We start from the raw sequence: 21,409 nt of genomic DNA, 5'->3' as shown, positions 1-21,409 counted from the left end.
TTTTGCGCTATGGTGGCAGCCGATTTTCAACATGCAGTTACGAGAAAAACGCATTTAAAAAGTAAAATGTGATTTTTAGCCATAAAAGCTTAGCTGACCATTAATCTGCTATACCTGGTCCATAAACATTAGGTTTCCTGAACAAACGCATGTACGGCCTTGGCATCAATTCCTGTCCTTTTAGCGTCCCTTTCGAACATCATTCGGACCGATAAATACGAGCTTTATTCCGGCGATCGACATAAATCTAGCATGTGACTTATCACGTATTTAACACACGACTCCGAATATTAAAAAATCACTTCGCCCATATATTCTGCATTATATCTAGATGCAATTGAAGCAAAAAAAAATCGATTCCGCGAATCCGACACACGGGATGACCCCCTGAAATAAAAGGTCTGCTAGTGATCGATTTCCCGCTATCAACATTTGACATTTTTTGACAGAATTTCGAGCACCTAATTTTGTTATATTAATAGCTTGAATAGGGTGGAGGGCATCCTTGGCGTTCTTACCCATTCAATCCAGCGCCATTCCTTGAAAAGCTTTAAGAGGAGAGAAAATATTTGTAAATTGCCATAACTAAGCCAATCTTCCATTTTTTTTTTTTTTCGAATGGAAATATTGCAAATAATGTTATTTGAATTAGCTATTATAGATTTAAATGAAATATTTCATTTTTTTTTTACTCCTAAGAAATAAAATGGCGACTGCACTTTCAAGGACATCGCAGTCGAAATGCCAGATCAGTGTGCAATCTAGCGTCCTTAATTTTTATCTAAAAACTTAAAAAAATTCACAAGCTATTATAAAGATTTATAATTTGTAATTGAACTTATAAGGTGTTAAAAGTTTTCTAAATTTATTAAAAAATTTAAGTTGTAAATCAAAAAGTAGGTTTTAGTGAAAATTCCCATATTTACGCTTTAAAAAAATAATGTCTTAAAGATATTTCCCATTTTTTCCGTTCAACCACAAGGTAATACTGTATAAAATGTGCGCCCCACATTTTAGCAAGTTGAGAGAATTTGTTTAGTTATCTTGCACACCAGCTTGAAAAACACTCTTTAGAGAATATCGATAGTTGTAAGGACTTACAGCTTACAGCGATTCTATGCTCAACTCCCTCGTGAAGGCCACTATATACCTCTACAGTAATTGTATGCATACGTGGGCGGTCCGATAAGTACTTAGCCTACCAAAAAAAAAAACGAAAATTTTTGAAAAGTGGCGATTTATTTCTCGACATAGTCTCCTTTTAACTCGATACACTTCTTCCAGCGATGCTCCAACTTCTTTAACCCGTCTGAAAAATACGTTTTCTCGAGGTCTGCAAAGTGGGCTTCTGTGGCGGCTATAACCTCCTCATTCGACTCAAATTTCTGCCCGGCGAGTGACTTTTTCAAGTTAGGAAATAAATAATAGTCGCACGGGGCCAAATCAGCAGTTCGTAGCCCAATTCGACCAATTTGGCCGTGGCGACGGCGGAAGTGTGAGCCGGTGCGTTATCGTGGTGGAAGAGCACTTTTTTCTTCACCAAATGCGGCCGTTTTTTTCCGCAATTCGGCATCAAATCGGCTCAATAATTCGGCATAGTACAGCCCTGTGATCGTTTTGTCCTTCTCCAGGTAGTCGATGTAGATCACACCTTGTGAATCCCAGAAACGGCGGCCATCACCTTTCCTGCCGATTGCACAGTCTTTGCCTTCTTGGGAGCACGTTTGCCGGGTAAAGTCCACTGTTTCGACTGTTCCTTGGTCTCTGGAGTGTACCAGTGGATCCATGTTTCGTCGACGGTCACGAAACGACGAAGAAACTCCTTCGAATTGCGCTTAAACAGCGTCAAACACTGCTCTGAAGTGGTTTCACGATTGCGCTTGTTGTCCGGAGTGAGCAAACGCGGCAGCCATCTCGCCGACAGCTTTCTCATGCCCAAAATTTCGTGCAGGATATGACCCACGCGGTCTTTTGAGATGCCTACTGTCTCGGCTATCTCGCGTACCTTCAATCGGCGGTCTGCCAATACAAGGTCATGGATTTTTGTAACGTTCTTCTCCGCAGTAGCCGTTTTCGGGGCACCGGGGCGTGCTCATCAAAAACTGACGTGCGACCACGTTGAAATTCATTAAACCAATTTTTGACGGTCGCCATCGAAGGAGAAGCGTCACCGTACACAGCATCCAAGCGTTCTTTGATTTCGCTGCGCGATTTCCCTTCCAAAAACAAGAATCGAATCACCGACCGATATTGTTCTTTTTCCATTTTTCTAAAATTCGCCCGCACGCCCGCTTCTACACGCGCTAAAAACAAAACTACAAGTCCTATTCGACTAAAATTTTGACAGTAGCCGTCTAAGAGAATGTTCTACACGACAGTAAATACTTCTTGCGATAGTAGCGCCATCGGGCGGAGAGGCTAAGTACTTATCGGACCGCCCTCGTATATATCGATATATAACAGTTAATAGTCCAAAAAACGAATCAGAATATGAGAGTAGAAGGACGGAAACTTCGAAAGTATAATCAGATGAAAAAAAATCTGTGTTTTCTAAACGGGGTTACAGGTATCTTCCCCCTAATTCTCTTGTTCAATCAAGAAAAAAGTTTCAAAAATAAACGAAGACAACTGACGGTTTCGTCCAGGGCAGAGGCAACTCATCAGACGCTGTCTCATATCTACCAAGAGCGTCGTGTGAGTCCATCTACCATGTTACTGCTCTCTATTTGGTTTGGTACGATCAAATCTGGACTTAGAATCATACAATCCTTTAGCAGACTTTCAGAAAGTGGTGGGAAGATGCAAGAAGTTTACCTGCAATATACCGGTTACAGCATGTGGATCGCAGCGAAACTGCGAATCAGTCGTCGAATATCAAGTGTGTCGAATTGTATGAACTATTAAAATCTGGTGTGGCCATTCGTGGTCAACAAAAACAATAATTGATACCTATCGCCAGGTTACTAATATTTGACCACTTGACTAAAACCATCAAAAAATATCTGAAAATAGTTCAATAGTTCACTCACGTTATACTCGTGAGATAACACTTCCCGGTTCCTACTTGTATCATGTTTCAATAGGAAAAAAGGCACGATTTGCAATAATATTATACAATTCAAGTAGGTTACCCGATTTAGTTGGCATTCGTAAATGTGAAGGCAGTTCCCCTTTGATGTTCGATAGCTCCTTTTCTAATTGTGTGAATTTGTTTGTAATTTTTAATAGTGGTTGACTGATAGAGTAGGAATTACAAAGCCGCTGATTAAAATGCCTGCATCACTTCTTGCTCCCACATTTGCCCGGCTATCTTGTTTGTTTGTGCGACGGTATGGTTCGTTGCATTGACGGCTTATATGGTTTTGTGGCTTGATTTCTCCAAATTCAACATTACAATGACGGTGGAGCTCACGATTGATTGTTTGGTTTTTCATTAGTTGCAGGAGATGTTCGTTGTCCCCCTTGAAGTTCTTTATAGTTTCTGCCATCCTTGCCGCATAGTCTGAATCCAACACTCCGAAGAGTGAGTTGACAATATTCAAAGCTCCTCTTTTATGTCTTCGTGACATCTCACTATTGGAAGGCAGCAATAGTTGATTGTAAGCCGCTATGTCGGTTAATAGATGACTAAACTGCTGTATGGTAGTTAAGCAGGAATGGCGGTTGGATAGTTCATTATATATTCTGTGGAGTTTTTCAATTCCCGTTCGTAAGTTTTCCATGTTCTTCGAGTATGATGTGAGGTTGTAATAAACTATTAAATTTCAGTCGTTTGCGATCAAACGAGCTGCTCCTAAACCTAAACAAGTCCATAGTAGCAAGTTTATTGAAGAACGTGAAATTTTTCTCTTCTTAGCTTATGGGCATCGAGCTGTTTCTGTTTTTTTTGCGTGCAAGTGGAAAGTTCTGTTTGTTTTTCTGGTGATACTGAGGCTTCTTGCTGGAAGAAAAACAGCAAGCTAGGCCTTTTGTAGACACTACCCTTGAAGTGGATCCACAGAGGCCCCGCAGAGTCGATCCCAGATTTTGAGGCGAGTAAGTCGCCCATAAGCTGGACCATGGTTTAGCCCTCCAGCATCTCACACAATATTGCCCGATTGATCTGATGGCTGCCTTACTCTTGGTAGGCCAACATCTCACCAGTAATGCTTGTGGTGCGGCATGCAGATTCTTATGATGCAGGTCATTCAAAATCAATATTGTAACGTAATGCGCATAAGGAAGGATGACAGGGTACTTAGTATCATAAGTTAAATTTAAAACTTCGAGCCAACCACCAAATCGTAGGAGTCCAAAATCGTTCAAAAATGAATGCAGACTACTTAATGGATCACTGTTGTTTAGTTGCTTGCTAGACATCAGTTGTATCATCATCATCATCAACGGCGCAACAACCGGTATCCGGTCTAGGCCTGCCTTAATAAGGAACTCCAGACATCCCGGTTTTGCGCCGAGGTCCACCAATTCGATATCCCTAAAAGCTGTCTGGCGTCCTGGCCCACGCCATCGCTCCATCTTAGGCAGGGTCTGCCTCGTCTTCTTTTCCTACCATAGATATTGCCCTTATAGACTTTCCGGGTGGGATCATCTTCATCCATACGGATTAAGTGACCCGCCCACCGTAACCTATTGAGCCGGATTTTATCCACAACCGGACGGTCATGGTATCGCTCATAGATTTCGTCATTGTGTAGGCTACGGAATCGTCCATCCTCATGTAGGGGGCCAAAAATTCTTCGGAGGATTCTTCTCTCGAACGCGGCCAAGAGTTCGCAATTTTTCTTGCTAAGAACCCAAGTTTCCGAGGAACACATGAGGACTGGCAAGATCATAGTCTTGTACAGTAAGAGCTTTGACCCTATGGTGAGACGTTTCGAGCGGAACAGTCTTTGTAAGCTGAAGTAGGCTCTGTTGGCTGACAACAACCGTGCGCGGATTTCATCATCGTAGTTGTTATCGGTTGTGATTTTCGACCCTAGATAGGAGAAATTGTCAACGGTCTCAAAGTTGTATTCCCCTATCCTTATTCTTGTTCGTGCTTGTGTTTGACCAGTGCGGTTTGATGTTGTTGGTTGATTCGTCTTCGGTGCTGACGTTGCCACCATGTATTTTGTCTTGCCTTCATTGATGTGCAGCCCAAGATCTCGCGCCGCCTGCTCGATCTGGATGAAGGCAGTTTGAACGTCTCGGGTGGTTCTTCCCATGATGTCGATATCGTCAGCATAGGCCAGTAGTTGGGTGGACTTGAAGAGGATCGTACCTCTTGCATTCACCTCAGCATCACGGATCACCTTCTCGAGGGCCAGGTTAAAGAGGACGCATGATAGCGCATCCCCTTGTCGTAGACCGTTGTTGATGTCGAATGGTCTTGAGAGTGATCCTGCTGCTTTTATCTGGCCTCGCACATTGGTCAGGGTCAGCCTAGTCAGTCTTATTAATTTCGTCGGGATACCGAATTCCCCCATGGCCGTGTACAGTTTTACCCTGGCTATGCTATCATAGGCGGCTTTAAAGTCGATGAACAGATGGTGCAACTGTTGTCCATATTCCAACAGTTTTTCCATCGCCTGCCGCAGAGAGAAAATCTGATCTGTTGCTGATTTGCCTGGAGTGAAGCCTCTTTGGTATGGGCCAATGATGTTCTGGGCGTATGGGGCTATCCGGCCTAGCAAGATAGTGGAGAATATCTTATAGATGGTACTCAGCAACGTGATACCTCTATAATTGCTGCACTGTGTGATATCTCCCTTTTTATGTATGAGACAGATTATGCCTCGCTGCCAATCGTCAGGCATTGATTCGCTGTCCCATACCTTGAGCACAAGTTGATGAACCACTTGGTGTAACTGGTCGCCTCCATATTTAACCAATTCGGCTGTAATTCCATCGGCTCCTGGCGACTTATGATTTTTTAGCCGATGAATTGCACGGACTGTTTCTCCTAAACTTGGTGGTGGCAGTATTTGTCCGTCGTCTTCAGTTGGCGGGACCTCCAACTCGCCGATGTTCTGATTGTTCAGTAGCTCATCAAAGTACTCAACCTATCGCTCTAATATGCCCATTCTGTCGGAAATCAGATTTCCCTCTTTGTCTCGGCAGGATGAGCATCGAGGTGTATAAGGCTTCATCCTGCTGACTTGTTGGTAAAACTTCCGCGCCTGGTGCGGTTGCTCCCTGTACTTTTCTAGTTCACAGACTTGTTGGTTCTCCCAGGCTTCCTTTTTCCGTCTGTGAAGTCGCTTCTCCGCTCGACGGAGTTCGTGATAAGTCTCTGCGCGTGCCCGCGTTCTTTGAGAATGCAACATTACTCGGTATGCGGCATTCTTCCGTTCCGTTGCTAGCTTACATTCATCGTCAAACCAGCCGTTCCGACTCCTTTTGCGGCTGGGGCCAAGTATATTTGTGGCCGTATCCATGATAACGTTCTTCAGGTGGTTGTGAAGATCATTAGTTGATGCTTCATCTCCAGGTCCTCTATTGACTGCGGTTATTGCGGCATCCATTTCCCTCTTATAGGTGTCGCGGAGGGTTGTGTTGTGGATGGCTTCAGTGTTCACTCTCACCTGATTGTCAGAGGGGATTCTAGGTGGTATTGTTATTCGAGCTCGGAGCACCATGCCAACGAGATAGTGATCCGAGTCTATATTGGCCCCCCTATATGTTCTGACATTCATCAAGGCTGAGAGGTGGCGGCGTTCGATCAACACGTGGTCAATTTGGTTGAAAGTGGTCCCGTCTGGAGAGGCCCACGTATGTTTGTGGACCGCTTTCCGCGCAAACCAGGTACTTCCAACAACCATTTCGTGTGACCCTGCTAATTGAATAGTCCGCAGTCCGTTATCATTTGTTTTTTCGTGTAAGCTATGGGAGCCAACGTATCGCCTGAATACGGGCTCCTTCCCTACTTGGCTGTTAAAATCCCCAAGTATGATTTTGATATCATATCTGGGACAGGCTTCGAGGGTTCTTTCTACTGCCTCGTAGAAGGTATCCTTCTCCGACTCTGCAGTCTCCTCTGTAGGGGCGTGAACGTTTATGAGGCTTATATTTCTAAACTTGCCTCGCAAGCGCAGAGTGCATAGCCGTTCGCTTATACTTTCAAAGCCGATAACAGCAGGTTTCATTTTTTGGCTGACTAAGAAACCTACTCCGAGCACATGGTTTACTGGATGGCCGCTATAATATATGGTGTAGTGGCTCTTCTCCAGGAAACCGGTCCCTGTCCATCGCATCTCTTGCAACGCTGTTACATCAGCCCTATATTGGGACAGGGTATCGGCTAGCTGCTTATCAGCTTCATCTCTGTACAGGGAGCGCACGTTCCATGAGAAAATGCGCAAATCGTTGTTCCTTTGTCGTTGCCGGGTCCGTCGTTTTAATATCCGTCCTATCCGAGGCTCCTGTTGTGGCTTCGTAACGGTTGTTTTCCGTGTAGGGTTGTCAGCCCTACCCAACCCCCAACCTGGAGGACCAGTTGGTACAATTTGTCCCGTTTTTAGGCGCGGTTGTATAGACTCCCGATATGCATTCTATTGAGTTTTTTTATTATCACCCGCATGACATTCTCTATTTCTATTACAGTTAAAAGCGATTTGTTCTGTTCCCTGAGGTTTGGCGTTCGTATATTCCAAACGAAAAGTAGCACATATGCCACTATGCGTTGCAGTTGGCGAAAGGGATTTTGTTGATCGATTTTCAAACGAAGTTGCGTTCTTCACCATGGCCAATATCATTTCCGTAGGTTTTTTGATATTCTTTCGGCCAACATTCTTCAGTTCCGTGGAAGAATATAGACCCGTAGAACCAGAGGGCGTAATTTTGCAAACTTTCGTGGGCGATACCTCTTGATACCTCAATCCTAGCGATTGATGCCATCAATCCTAGCGTATCGAATAGGCGGGCGATGTCTGATATCATTGATCTTTTCGTAACCTCCTCAGATTCTGCATAAGGACATCTAGTCTGGAATCTGCCTTGGGCGTCCAAACTAAACCTAGTGTCCTTATATTCCCCTCCCGTCTGCAGTTCTAGAGGAATTTCTTCATCCCAGTCCATTTTGAGGCTCCATAGCTCCTGATGAAAGATCTTGGCAATAACTGTAAAATTAAACTTAGCGCCCTTATATTCCACTCCTTTTCTTGTATATATCCAGCTGGAGTGCTAGGTCTTCCATAAGAATGTTTTTTAAGAGGTCCTCGTTGTTCGCACACCATATATGATTTTAAAAATTTGCTGATTGTAGGATTGTATGTAGTTGCTGTTGCTTCTCAATGACTTCTGAATGGGTGTTTGCACTTGACATCATATCGTCCATATAAAACTCTTAATGCGGCTGAAACAAAAATGGATGTTTATGCACTGTTTGTGACGACAAGTGTTGTAAACATTTGGTGGTTAAATACAATGCAGCGGAAGTATCATACATGACCGTATTCAGTTGATAATATCTCATAGATTCACTAGGTTCGTCTCGCTACAGTATTAGTTGAAGTCTCTTGTCCTGCGATACCAGCATTAAAACCGAAACAAGGAAGTCGGAATCGTACAAGAATGATAAATAATTCTGGTTGGATGGTTGGGCCGACGACAAGTATCGTTCAAACTGTATCCAGGGGAGGTTTTCGCGGAGGCGTCGTTTGGACACGCAATGATGGGGAAGAAAGTAATGAAAGTAATGATTTCTATCATATGTCCTAGTTGCTTGTATTCGACCATAAACTTACTGTATTGTTTATGCAATTCCGGGTTACGTGCTAACTTCCGTTCTAGTTAGAAAAAGCGGCTCATAACGATGTCCTTGGATGCACCGAGTTTTTCAGGATCTTCTTTGAATGGAAATCTCGCTATAAATCGTCCATTGTTCACCTTTCTCATGGTTTGTGAAAAACGATTCTCACACTTCACTTATTGTGCTGTCATTGCAGAGATTCCGGAAGATTCCGTTTCTTCTAATTTCCAAAAACATTCCTTTTGTTGTTTGGTCAACCTGAGAATCGGCTAGCTGAATTTTTCCGGGTAACGTGGCAAGACTATAGCATCTATTTTTCTTACAAACGTGGTGATTCGTGGTTGCGATGACAATGTAACCTTTTGCTGCGATTGTTACGATGCTCCACCTAGACCTCGGATATGTATACCTGGTAGACTGTAATTCCATTTTTTTTCACGACGATTTCTGTCATTATTTTGAGCCACTATCCAGCAAGGCCCTTACTCATTTTCCTTTTTGAATTACTATCTTGATTAAAACGGTAACTAACAGGACAGGTGCAGATATCTCACTTGATAATGGAATGGAATGGTTGGTCTGCAGAGTCTTCAGCCCTCGCAGTACGTGAGAATTGTCCTTGCTTGATTGTGAGATGTATGGTGGTGTCCATATATAATAGCGTATTGTGCTTTTATCCACATTTAAGGCAACTTCCTGCGCTACTTTGCGTGCTTCGATGTTCTTCGCGTAGGCAATTCTTCAATCCCAGATGGCTAATTTCCAGAAGGTTTGACATGCATAGATAGAATGGGACCCTTTACAGTTTTAGCGCTTGTGAGTTTGACTGTCCTTAGTGGGTATTAGAGCCGACGTTCGATTGTTCATGGGTTTGTTCTGCGCCGTAATTTTCTCCTCACTCGATTGGCTGCAATTCACGTGGTGAAATCAAGGTTAGTTCACACAAAGCATGCGTAGCCCTGTTGAGCTTCTTTAATAAAATATGTAATACCATATGATCCCAGCTCTCGATGTTGATTTGAAATGTCTTGAGTCCTGTATCGTAGGTTGCTGAACTAGTCTATCCAATAGCGTGGATACCATCAGTCATTAATTGCTGTAGCGGTTGGTCAGCGTCTTCCATGTTATGTCATAATTTTCGTCGGTGATAGAAACATGACGTATAAGTTGCTTTGCTTCACCCTTTAAATTGCTCTTCACGTACCACATTTTTTGAGCTACGCCTTCTGAACTATTAGGTTGTTGCAAATGAAATGTCGGATATTTGAGTAAAATTTCAAAAAACTATAACTTTTATGAAAATTAATTTTATTAGTCAAAATAAGAACCAGCAGCTTCAATGCACTTCTCCCAACGAGATACAAGGGCATTTATTCCAGTTTCGTAAAAGTCTGAGTTTCTAGAGCTAAGAAATTCTTCAAAGGCATTTTTGACAGCTACTTCATTGCTGAATTGTTTCCCCGCCAAAAAGTGATCCAAATGCTTAAAAAAGTGGTAGTCGGTTGGCGAGAGGTCGGGTGAATATGGTGGATGAGGAAGAGTCTCATATCGTAATTCATTTAATTTTTGGACCGTCATTCTGGAAACATGAGGTCGGGCGTTATCATGGAGCAGTATCACTCCATCTCTGTTGACCAATCTAGGCCGCTGAACACGTAATTTCTCGTGCATTTCATCAAGTTGGGCACAATATTTCTCTACATTAATTGTTTCACCACGCTCCAAAAACGAATAATGAATAATTCCAGATGCAGAGCACCAAACAGTTACCATTACCTTCTTCGGGTGAAGGCTCGGTTTTGGCATGTGTTGTGGAGGCTGATCGGCATCTAGCCATTGCGCTGATCTGCGACGGTTGTCGTACAATATCCACTTTTAATCGCATGTCACTATTCTGCGCAAAAAGGGATTGTTCCTGTTGCGGTTGAGTAGAGAACTGGATATTTCCATTCGCAGCGCCATGTTTTGCTCGTTGAGTTCATGCGGAACCCACTTATCAAGCTTCTTCACCTTTCCAAGCTGTTGTAAGTGCCGAGATACTGTCGAATAGTGTACGCCTATTTTCTCTGCAATGTCACGAATCGATGATCGGGGATCAGATTCCACTATCAAACGCAACTCGTCGTTGTCGATCGATGGTCCTGGGTGTCCACGAGGTTCACTTTGGAGGGTCATGCCGCCTGATCGGAATTTTTCGAACCACCGCTGTGTCGTTCGTTCGTTTGCTGCGTCAGCTCCAAATGCTCTGCAAATGTTTGTGGTTGCCTCCGCTGCGTTGTGACCAAGTTTAAATTCATATAGAAAAAGTAGACGTTTTTGACTCCCTTCCATGCTTTTTTCTTTGAGTTTTACTTGGAACTGCAATGACGATTGAAACTGAAATGACTCCTTGATCGAACGAACGACTATTTATACTCAATTATCCCATACCACCAGAGTCACCTTGCGGCAGTTTTAAACATTAAAATCATCACTAACTTCACTTCATTGAAAAATCCGACATTTCATTTGCAACAACCTAATATATCGATATCCCTGATGATATACTCCACAGCTCGTGTCTTCGATACCTGCTGCCATATTAACACGATGAGATTGCTGAGAGAAACGGGCTGACCATTGTTTACTATATAAGTAGCATTGGTATCTAACGTAACCGAAGTTAGTATATCAAGTCCAGTATTCTGTCTCGACGTGCCTTCTAATACCTGGAGTCGTTGGACTATGTCATATCATACTGTCCATATCTCCTTAAGTTGGTTTTATCGCGTCGTGAGATAGTCTACGGTCTTCCGAATTACCGGATCCTTCCGATAGTTGCTAAAGATGCGTTGAATTTCTTAACCAGTCACGTCCTGTTGGCGAGTGAGTTGACCTATCTTCTTCTGTAATGCCTCCATGCAACAACTTCGCTTCTTGATGTCCTGTGCTGAGTTTGATGCACGCGTTGACAGTTGTTGTGATCAACCGATCACATTGGGGTCGCCAAAAAATGTTGCTTTAATGTAGTTAGTAGGTGAAACACCAAATTAGGTCTCTAACGGCTGAGTGTATTATCGCTCAAAGTCTCCTCACTGGAGAAAATAAAGGCTTAAGTGCTCCGAGTTGTGATAAAACTCTAAAATCCTTTATTTGTGACTAGGTCTTAAATACTAATAAAATAGCTTTCATGCTATCATAAAATTACATATCCACGGGCATGTAAAACATATTCACCTTTTTGCAAATTCTCGTAATATTATGCCGTTACGAGTCAACGTGAGAAATTACTCGTATATCATTAATTGAAAAATATGCTGAGGTAAATAAATTATTTTTTTCATTCATCGTATGCGCTTATGACCATAAGGGATGACTTAAATTAACTGGCATAAGCAATCGAAAAGTAACAGATTTTTTTGAGTTTGCTGTACATTTCGTCAAGTTACATACTCTGATCAGATTTTCACGTTATAATGCTACATGGTCATCCTGCGTTACCGCAGAACATAACAAACTGGTTCTCATCTTTCTCGAACGAACGAATAAAGTCGCAACTTAAGTCCATTTGATTCAATTCACTGAGAGCGGAGGATATTAATTTATATGAGAGCAAAACTTCGAAAAAAGTCTGGCAAAGCGACAGTATATATCACGAAAGATGCGATTTCAGATGATGATACCCATGAGGATCAGGCTGAAGAGAGCTCAATTGCTAATATTAGCCTGAGTATCGAAGTCGATAGGAAACGAGAAAAATAATGATAGATGGTGATCCGAAAGCTTCTCGATTCCACCCGAATCAGACCTATGATCGTGAGAATGTTTTCTATCCTTTTTAGTGGCCTTTTCCAATAAACAGGGAATACTTTAAGTGTATTCTTAAGCCCCAAGTCACAAGGCTAATATGTTGGAAAGGCAAAATCACCCAAATCGTATTCACAACTCGCAGTGCAAATAACTGGATTATTATCGAGCGGAACGGATAATAAATCTAAACACAACTGACAGCTAATTTCATATATAAGATGAATCCACAGCCTCTACAACGTTCGATTAACCCAAGCATATATATAATACATAGATGTGCTCTCATGAAAAAAGCAATGTGATCAGAGGGGAAAGCCAAAAGTTTCAACACCGATTAAAATATGCTAACAAAAGTGATACACAAATCAGAGTCTGATTATATTTCCAAAAAGAACAAATAAATATCAAAAAGTTTTACTGCAGCGGCAATAACTCTATCAAACAATACTGAGTTAAAATTTTTATTTTTTTCCTAATATGTTGACAACATTATATTGATTCTAATCTCAAATGACCTCTCCCATTAAAAATTCCTTCGTTTATTCCTAATGTACAGGATAATCGCTTCTGCTATTTGGGGCAAATCAAGCTACGAATATTGTGTCGGCATAACAGCATAGTAGTTAATTCTTTTGGGGGGTGTGCACTTTATTTCATTATGAATTTCGTCACCACCCTTTTTTGTTTCCCTCATGCTCACTTTTTTGTTTACTAATATGTTATATACATCGAGAGAGAAATATCATGACTATTCATTTGTTCACAAAATATTTCTGGTGTTAACTTCCAAACAATTCATCGCTTTCATACACTGTGATTCTAAATAGAATGTTTTCATAGCAATATCAATTTCAGTGGAATGGAACTGTTCTGAAATTTCCTTTTTGATATTAGTTGACTTGAGGTGCTGTGGTGAATATTTTACTAATAAGACTAAATTTCACAAGGGACGGCGTCTAACAGTATGACTGTACAAAAGCTAATACAGTATTTTGAGTAAATATTATTGAGCAAATTTTGATTTTCGTTCCCCGAATGAATGTACTTTTTTGCAGAGATATACCGGGAGGCTCAGAAGGCACGTCACGGGTAATTAATGCGTTGCCCACAACGTATACGATTGCTGCGACAGCATCAACTACAGTCATGAAACTTGATGATGTAAGTATCTAGCATGTGTTGGAAAATACTCTGATAATGGAACAGTACGAAATGTATCTTTACAGACTAATCAGTTCTCGATACTGGACGAAAGAGAGAAGCAAGATGAAGCAGATTTTGTAAGGTCTAACGATATAAACTCAGCGAAGTATAATAACTGCGACGCTCCTCAAAGTCCAGATAATTCCCAAGAGAAAAACGCAGATAAAAAAGATAGAAATGACCGCGAAGAAAAGTTTGAACCACCCGAAAAAAAGGAAAACCATCATAAAAAATCAAAGGTAAGATGAATCTACTTAATTGCTATCCAAAACAGTTATGCACAGAACCAGGTATACAGCATTGCGTTAATCAAATAGATTATAAATATATAGTTATTAAACGTGTATCTCTTTAAATACTGAAAGATAGCAGATTGAAATCATTTCCAAAAAAATGCGAATTTTATTGTTGTTATCATAGTTTAATCATTAGTAATTGGAAAAAATACAGTAGAAGTAAAACAAAAGCCGACAGCAATTTTTTTCGAGCATAAGTATTTTTCGACAAAAAACGTTATCTAATGGGCCTTTTTAGGGTTTGGGTATAACAAACCTTATTAAAATCGGTTTAGTGTCTCTCTGTCTGTCCGTGTCACATGCATCAAATTTGGTAGAAAGGTGGGAACTGTGTTCACGAATACAGTGAGTTACATAATTCTACACACATGCAAAAGGGAGGTGTAATTTTTTTTTTATCAAACATAGTCATGTGGAGTATCAAATGAAAGGTCTTGATTAGTACTTTCCGCAGCCGGTCTTGGTTTTGTGGGAAGGGTGGGGAGTGCAGAGGCTTGAAAGTGATCATTTCTTTAAAGGAGCCATTCTCAGAAACTACTCAATCAAAAAATCAGAAAAATCATGACGCTACTACTATATGGTGCCTAGGCTCCGAAATACCCTACATACCGATATCTATTCAAATAAAGTTAATAATAGTATAACATTATAATTTTTAGTAATTGGCTGCAAACCCCTTTAAGTTCATTCTAGCTCAACGAACAATTTGTTTGTGTGTGTAATGTAGAGTATAACATGAGCATGATCCTACCAAGCTTGGTGGAAATCGCACTATTACTAACAAAGTTATAATAGGTAAAAGTCGTCGCTTCTTTGCAAATTTAAACTGAATGTGGATATTATCACATAATATAATACATGCATATATTACGTGCTACCTACTAATGGTACAAAAGTACACTCAAATGTCTTTACAAAAAAAATACACAAAATCTTTGATACCTGAAGCGTCCAGCTTTCAGTTTCCCGACTTGTTTAATTTGTTTTGGATTTATTGGTATTAAAGGGAAGAGGTTCTATCGATTTAATCAATATTGGCAGATCAGTTGATAAAATAAGTGAATTTCTTTTGAAAAAGATGGTTTTGAAAAAAATGCAGAAAATTGATATGGTTACTTATAAAGGGGAGTTAACTGTAAACTTTTGCTTATAAAAAGGACGAATGTTGGTATCATCATCAACGGAGCAACAACCAGTATCCGGTCTAGGCCTGTCTTAATAAGGAACTCCAGACACCCTGGTTTTGCGCCGAGGTCCACAATTCGATATCCCTAAAAACTGTCTGGCGTACTGACCTACACCATCGCTCCATATCAAGCAGGGTCTGCCTCGTTTTCTTTCTCTACCATACATATTGCCCTTATAGACTTTCCCGGCTGGATCATCCTCATCCATATGAATTAAGTGGCCCACCCATCGCAACCTGTTGAGCCGGATTTTATCCACAATCAGACGTTCGTGGTACTCATAGATTACGTCGTCACGTAGGCTACGGAATCATTCATCCTCATGTAGGGGACCAAAAATTCTTCGGAGGATTCTTCTCTCGCGCTCCCAGAATTTCGTAATTTTTTTTGCTAAGAACCTAGGTTTCCGAGGAATACATAAGGACTGGCAAGATCATAGTCTTGTACAGCAAGAGCTTTGACCCTATAGTGAGACGTTTAGAGCGAAACAGTTGTTGTAAGCTGAAATAGGCTGTGTTGTTCGTTCTATGGTTTTTGGCGCTGATATTACCACCATGTTGGTATATCTAATAAAATTAAGTGCAGTGAACCATCAATTTGAAAATGTTGGGTAAATTATTTCAAAACGGATAGCTTAGTGCAACTGTCTGGCAGTGGATTTTCAAGCAAGACCTGTGATCGTAAAGATAAGAATTTGTTGGATGCCGATCATGCAGATTTAAGCAGCTCTGCTGTAAAAAGGCGGTTAAGAGAAACGGTTTCAATGTCTAATGAGCTTAGAAAACCCCTTTTTACAGTGAAAATGTGTTCCGACGACTAAATTGGTGTAAAAAAAGGATACATTCTGTCAGCAGATGAAGGAAGTGATGGAACTTCCTCTATTGAAAACAGAATCACCTTCATTTGTCCAGATTTGGGAACCATGGTGCGACGTGTAAACAATGAACCGTACAATGATGAAAGAGTACGAGGCATTTTAAAACATTCCCCACACGTCATGGTTTAGGAAACCGATTACAAGCCATGGTATTGGAGAAATTATTTTGTTGGAAAGCACTGAATTTAGCGGCCTATGTAGAAACTATAAAAAGAGCCTTTTGCCAACAGTCGAGGCTTTGAGGGGGTCATCCCCTGCGGTTTTTTCGCTTTTCCGTGGATTTCATGTGGTCGTCGTTCATTATTGAAGTACATAACAACTTATCCATCCATCTAAAAAAAGTGTTTTTCAGATGCTACGTTACAGGGCGCCCCGCTCATCTTTAAGGGGCAGAAAAATAATTAGGTAAATTTTTACTGGCTTGCTAAACTTCTTGTCAATTTTGGTGTTTTTCCCGCCTTCTTTAATGTATAAACAAGTCGGGATGCCGACGCCTCAAGTATAAAGGTTTTGTGTTCATCTTATGTGAGAAACTCTCTGTGCACGCTTCTCCATTAGAACATAGCTGAGAATACAAAATATTTCGTCATATTTTGCCAAACCCCAAGATTCACATATGCACATACAAATCAACGACACAAATACTGTGTTCACCCCAAATAAACAAACATTGTTTATTACCGCATGACGATGCATGCATATACATATATGTGCACATCTAAATTGATGTAACGCATCTTCACGCATTTCCACTTTACTCCGTGCAGCAGCATACATATACCATACATACAGTAGTGGTTAAAACTTTGGAAACTTTAGTTTAAAATGAATCAAACGATTGCTGATTGCTGTTAATTTAAAATAAAAACAAAAACTTTCCGTTAAAAAACTAAAGTGGCAATTTTTTCAACCCGTCAAAACTTTGGAAACTTTTGTATTAGAAGCAGTTTACCACAATAACAATGTGAAAAAATGAGTAATTTTTTTTTTTTTAGTTGCATCACTGTGATTTTTTTCATATTTATCGGTTGGCTAGGTTCTGAGAACGAGACCTGTTTCACTTTTTGGGGCACGCATCGTGTGCCCTACCTCTCCTATGTTTCACTCAATATCAGGAAAAAGATAAATTTCTAAATTACTAATTGAGCTCTTTTATTTGATACCCGACATGACGGTGTTCTATGAGAAAAATTTACACACTCCTTTCACATATATGGGGAGCCCCCTTTAAAATTCAACACAAAATGGCGCCACTCGCTGCATGTAAAGGGACGCACAGACTATACGTTCACACCAAATTTCATAACAATCGGTTCAGTCGTTTCTGACAGGGGTGACAGACAGGCATTAAACCGGTTTTAATAAGACTTTGTGTTTACTTCATTACGGCAATCGACACTGTAACTTCCGAAAGATTCGAAATGTTCAAAAGTCACTTTGCCCAAATATTCTGCACTATATGTAGATACAATTGATGCCAAAAAATTATTCCACGGATCCGTCACACGGGACACCGCGCTGGACCCCTTAAGTAAGCAGACATGAAAAATAGACTTTCAAAATGATTCTGCGCCATGCCATTGATTGAAATGGCTGAGAACAGTGTGAGCATTTTCTTATATGGATATTTTATTACATTTTTTACAAGCAAATCACGACGAATTAACTTTCTTTCCATAGATTAAGATTATTAAAATATTTCAGGGACTAGGTCCGTATCATAGTCAGCCCGGGTCTCAAACTCATTGAGAAGGGTTTGGCCATTATAAAGCGGAATATATCTCAATACAAATCAAATAATATTTAAAAATTGAAGGAAATTATCAAATTTACTTGATACAATGCACTTTCATCAGAATTAAGATAGTTCGGTACAAATTCCAACAAATGGTTTGACGTCGGATACCAGTCGACTCAGCTGTGAATGAATACCTGAGTCAAATCAGAGTAATGATCTCGGACGAGCGCAATGCTGACCACAATGACCTCCTATTGTGTACTGTAGTATACCATTAGGCTCTTGAATGAAGTGCTCTAACACAAGGCCCTGATCCAATATGGATTATTGCGCCAACGTTTATTATTATTATTAAGACAGGCTCTTTCCCTGTTCTACAGTCTGTTACATAAGAGCGTGGTCACTGTTACACGTAGATAAAAAATCAGAGCGTCCTGTTTCGTTTTCTATGACATAGAGGGCACCTCAGTCCTTCATGCTTTTTGTAAAAAGTCAGCTCTCTGTCAAATTTAGTCTTCAATTGAGTGGTTTTTCGAAATGAGTGCTGTTTACGCCTCTCGCTTTGAGGCAATTTTTCTATGTTTGCATGAAAAAGGACTCAAATTAACGGAAACTGCTGCTGCGAAATATATAGGAAAGTCGAAGCAGTTCGTTAGCAAGTGGATAAATCGCTATAAAACGGTCGGTAACGTTGATGATTTTCCTTATCGCGGAAGTGCAAGCAAAGTCTCAAAAAAAGATTCTCGCATTGTTCTCGAAAGATCCAACTTTGACTTTACGTGGAGCTGCTGTGAAATTGAAAGCAAAAGGTGTTGACATATCTTACGGAACGATTCGCAGGCCCTTGCTTGCCAATAAACTGAAATATCGCAGTACTTTGGAAAAATCAATGTTGAGTGCAAAACACGTTGAAAAACGAGTGGAATGGGCGAAGAAAAACTTGGACCGCGATTGGACCAACGTATTTTTTTCTGATGAATCCTCCTTCTGGGCATTTCCGAGCATCAAACACGCCTGGACAACCTCCACCAGTAGGATGCTTCAACGGACTGTTAAACACCCCGTCAAGGTCCATGTTTGGGGGTGCTTCTCAAACAAAGATTTCGATACTTTGTTCTTATTTACCGAGCATTTAAATGCCGAAAAAATGAATAAAATATATCAAAAGGCTTTGTTACCATCTGCTAAGCAATGGTATATGAAGAAAAATGAAAGCTGGATCCTTCAAGAGGACAGCGATCCGAAACATCGGAGTCGAGCGTGTAGCGAGTGGAAGGTGCAAAACGGAGTTGTCACTTTAGATTGGCCATCTCAGTCACCGGATGCAAATCCCATAGAAAATGTGTGGGTTCTGATGAAAATGCAGCTTCGCAAACGCAAGCCATATAATTTATATCAACTTTCTCGACAAATTCGGAAAATTTGGAGGTCTTTTCCGGTAGAATATGCAGAAAAACTAGTGGAAAGTATGCCCCGACGGTGCCAGGCCGTAATTGACAATGCAGGAGATTGGACTTGCTACTGAGGTATTTGCATTGAGTATTGACGACCAAATTATCAATAAAATTTTCGAAAAATCAATTGTGGTTATTATTTAACAGTGACCACGCTCTTATGTAACAGACTGTATATCAAGTAGTTTTAGGGGGCAGAATATTGGGAACGTCATATTATTTGTATACCGAGGGAATGCTTTATTCAATTTGGTGTCGCTAAACGCGTTAACAGCGCTAGATACAACTTCGCTGCTATGTCCGAAATGAAATGCTGTTATCTCAACATTAATTTGGGTTTAAGAATGGAGCCCGCAAGTTCTTGATGACGGACTGGACCAATTGGAGAGCAAGTGTTTCCTACCTTTTTGGGGTCCACGGACATACGGTCAAAGAATCTAATTTTTTATAATGAGCGGTTGAAAATTTCATCTGAGTTGATCCCTAACCCAAAAGTGTTTTGGCCATCGATATACACTCAGCTTGTATTTTTGGATATATAAAGAAGCAAACAACATCTGGCAACCACATTCGGTCATGCTGCTAGAGAATTAGATGAGGCAACGTGTCATGAATTGTCTTTCCCCTAAACGGAATGCGCTATATAAGAGCGGCACATTAAACGATATTACAATAGGATTGCGTTGCATGATTTTTTATGTCTCTAGGCATTTTCATAAAGATTTGTTATATGACCTAGTTGGTGCTTCGCAAGTATAAACTTCGTTAAAAGTTCCAACTTTTTCTAATTTTAATTTTTGGAAAAGTCTTACAGCATTTAGTCGCCGTTTTCATAGTTTTGTAGGAACATTAGCGGCACGTGTAACTGTTTAGTCTTCTCCACCCCAGATTTGTTTTTCCGATATCGTTCCATTTGAAGCCATCTCTAGATTTGATTTTCTTAAATGTCGATCGGTGTGATTCCTCCGGCGGCTGTATCAAAAGATGTTGGCGACCAGAAACCATCGCTTGCGTGCTCCCAAAAACCAACGATTGTTCCTGTCTTCCGGGCGCCCTTGAGAGCATTCCGTGATCACCCAACTTTTGGGGCGTGTGTGGATGTGTGTGTGTGTATGTATGATGGGGGAGAAGCTACAGCTTCTGAGCACTCAGGTCGTGTTGGTAAATTGTACTAGCCTCCCCCGTCTAACGGAATATTCCGGATTCGTTAACGTATCGCAGGATTTCCGTTAGTAGATGTGATGCTACCCGTCGCAATTGGAGAACATCGGCACCAATGATCTGATGCCTGATGCTTCCATACGCGGGGCATTCACATAGAAAATGCTCCATGGATTCCGCTTCCTCATTACAGGAGGGACACGTATCATCTTCGGTAATTCCTATTCTGAACATATGCCCAGCTAGTGAATTATGGCCTGTCAGAATGCCCACAATACACCTGCAAGTCCTCCTGCTTTTCGACAGGATAAACCTTGCGGTACGTATGTTCGGTTCTGGCAGGAAAAGTTTGGTGAACTTTTGGGGCAATATAGGTTTAACATTTGGCAATAAATCCGAAAAACTTTACAGTAAGGTATATTTTAGTGAAATTATCACAGCTTCATTTCCATTTTCGTTTTGCTTAGGGTGTTGTGTTTTAGCGTGTTTTTGCAGAACAAACTTCGGCACTACAAAGGCGTTTGTTTACTCATAATATCGATAACTTAGCTTATATATATATGTATATGAAACATATTGCCAGAAAACGTTTCGCTTAAATTAAAATGTGCCATATATTTACAGGACAACATCAACTCTATAGAAAGCCTGCAAGAGAAGAAGCTCAAAGATTCTACATTCGATATTGCGGATAGTAGTCTATACGTAAATAAGTACAATGGCAAGAAAAAGAATAAAAAGAAAAAGAAAAAAAGCAAAGATGGACCGGATAATGACGAAGACGATCCTGATGAGAATATTGTAAAATGCCTTTATTTTACATTAATGTGTTGTGAATGCACGATTTCTTAAGAACTGCCAAAACAATGCCAATGCTGTGCATGGAGGTCTTTTTCCACAACGAGATCGCATTTGGTAGGAGAGACATCAGCATGAATTCCATTATTTTAAGCAAATATATAGATCCGAGAAAAGA

The 21,409-nt window shown here is 40.7% G+C and overlaps 1 protein-coding gene across 3 annotated transcripts in view; it reads left to right on the top strand.

Moving 5' to 3' along the window:
• LOC119656687 overlaps positions 1-21,409 on the top strand; it is a 41,926-nt gene extending 20,517 nt beyond the window's left edge. For all 3 annotated transcript variants that reach the window (XM_038063193.1, XM_038063183.1, XM_038063174.1), the window contains exons 3-5: positions 13,573-13,678; positions 13,744-13,959; positions 21,058-21,409. In XM_038063193.1, the coding sequence (XP_037919121.1) occupies positions 13,573-13,678; positions 13,744-13,959; positions 21,058-21,285 (550 nt within the window). In that variant the 3' untranslated portion in view covers positions 21,286-21,409. The remainder of the gene's footprint in view (positions 1-13,572; positions 13,679-13,743; positions 13,960-21,057) is intronic.

The sequence above is a fragment of the Hermetia illucens genome, chromosome 1 (genome assembly GCF_905115235.1).
Source record: "Hermetia illucens chromosome 1, iHerIll2.2.curated.20191125, whole genome shotgun sequence".
In the NCBI taxonomy this organism is placed as follows: domain Eukaryota; kingdom Metazoa; phylum Arthropoda; class Insecta; order Diptera; family Stratiomyidae; genus Hermetia; species Hermetia illucens.
The sequence above is the reverse complement of the archived record's forward strand: the minus strand, read 5'-3'. Positions and strand labels throughout refer to the sequence as shown.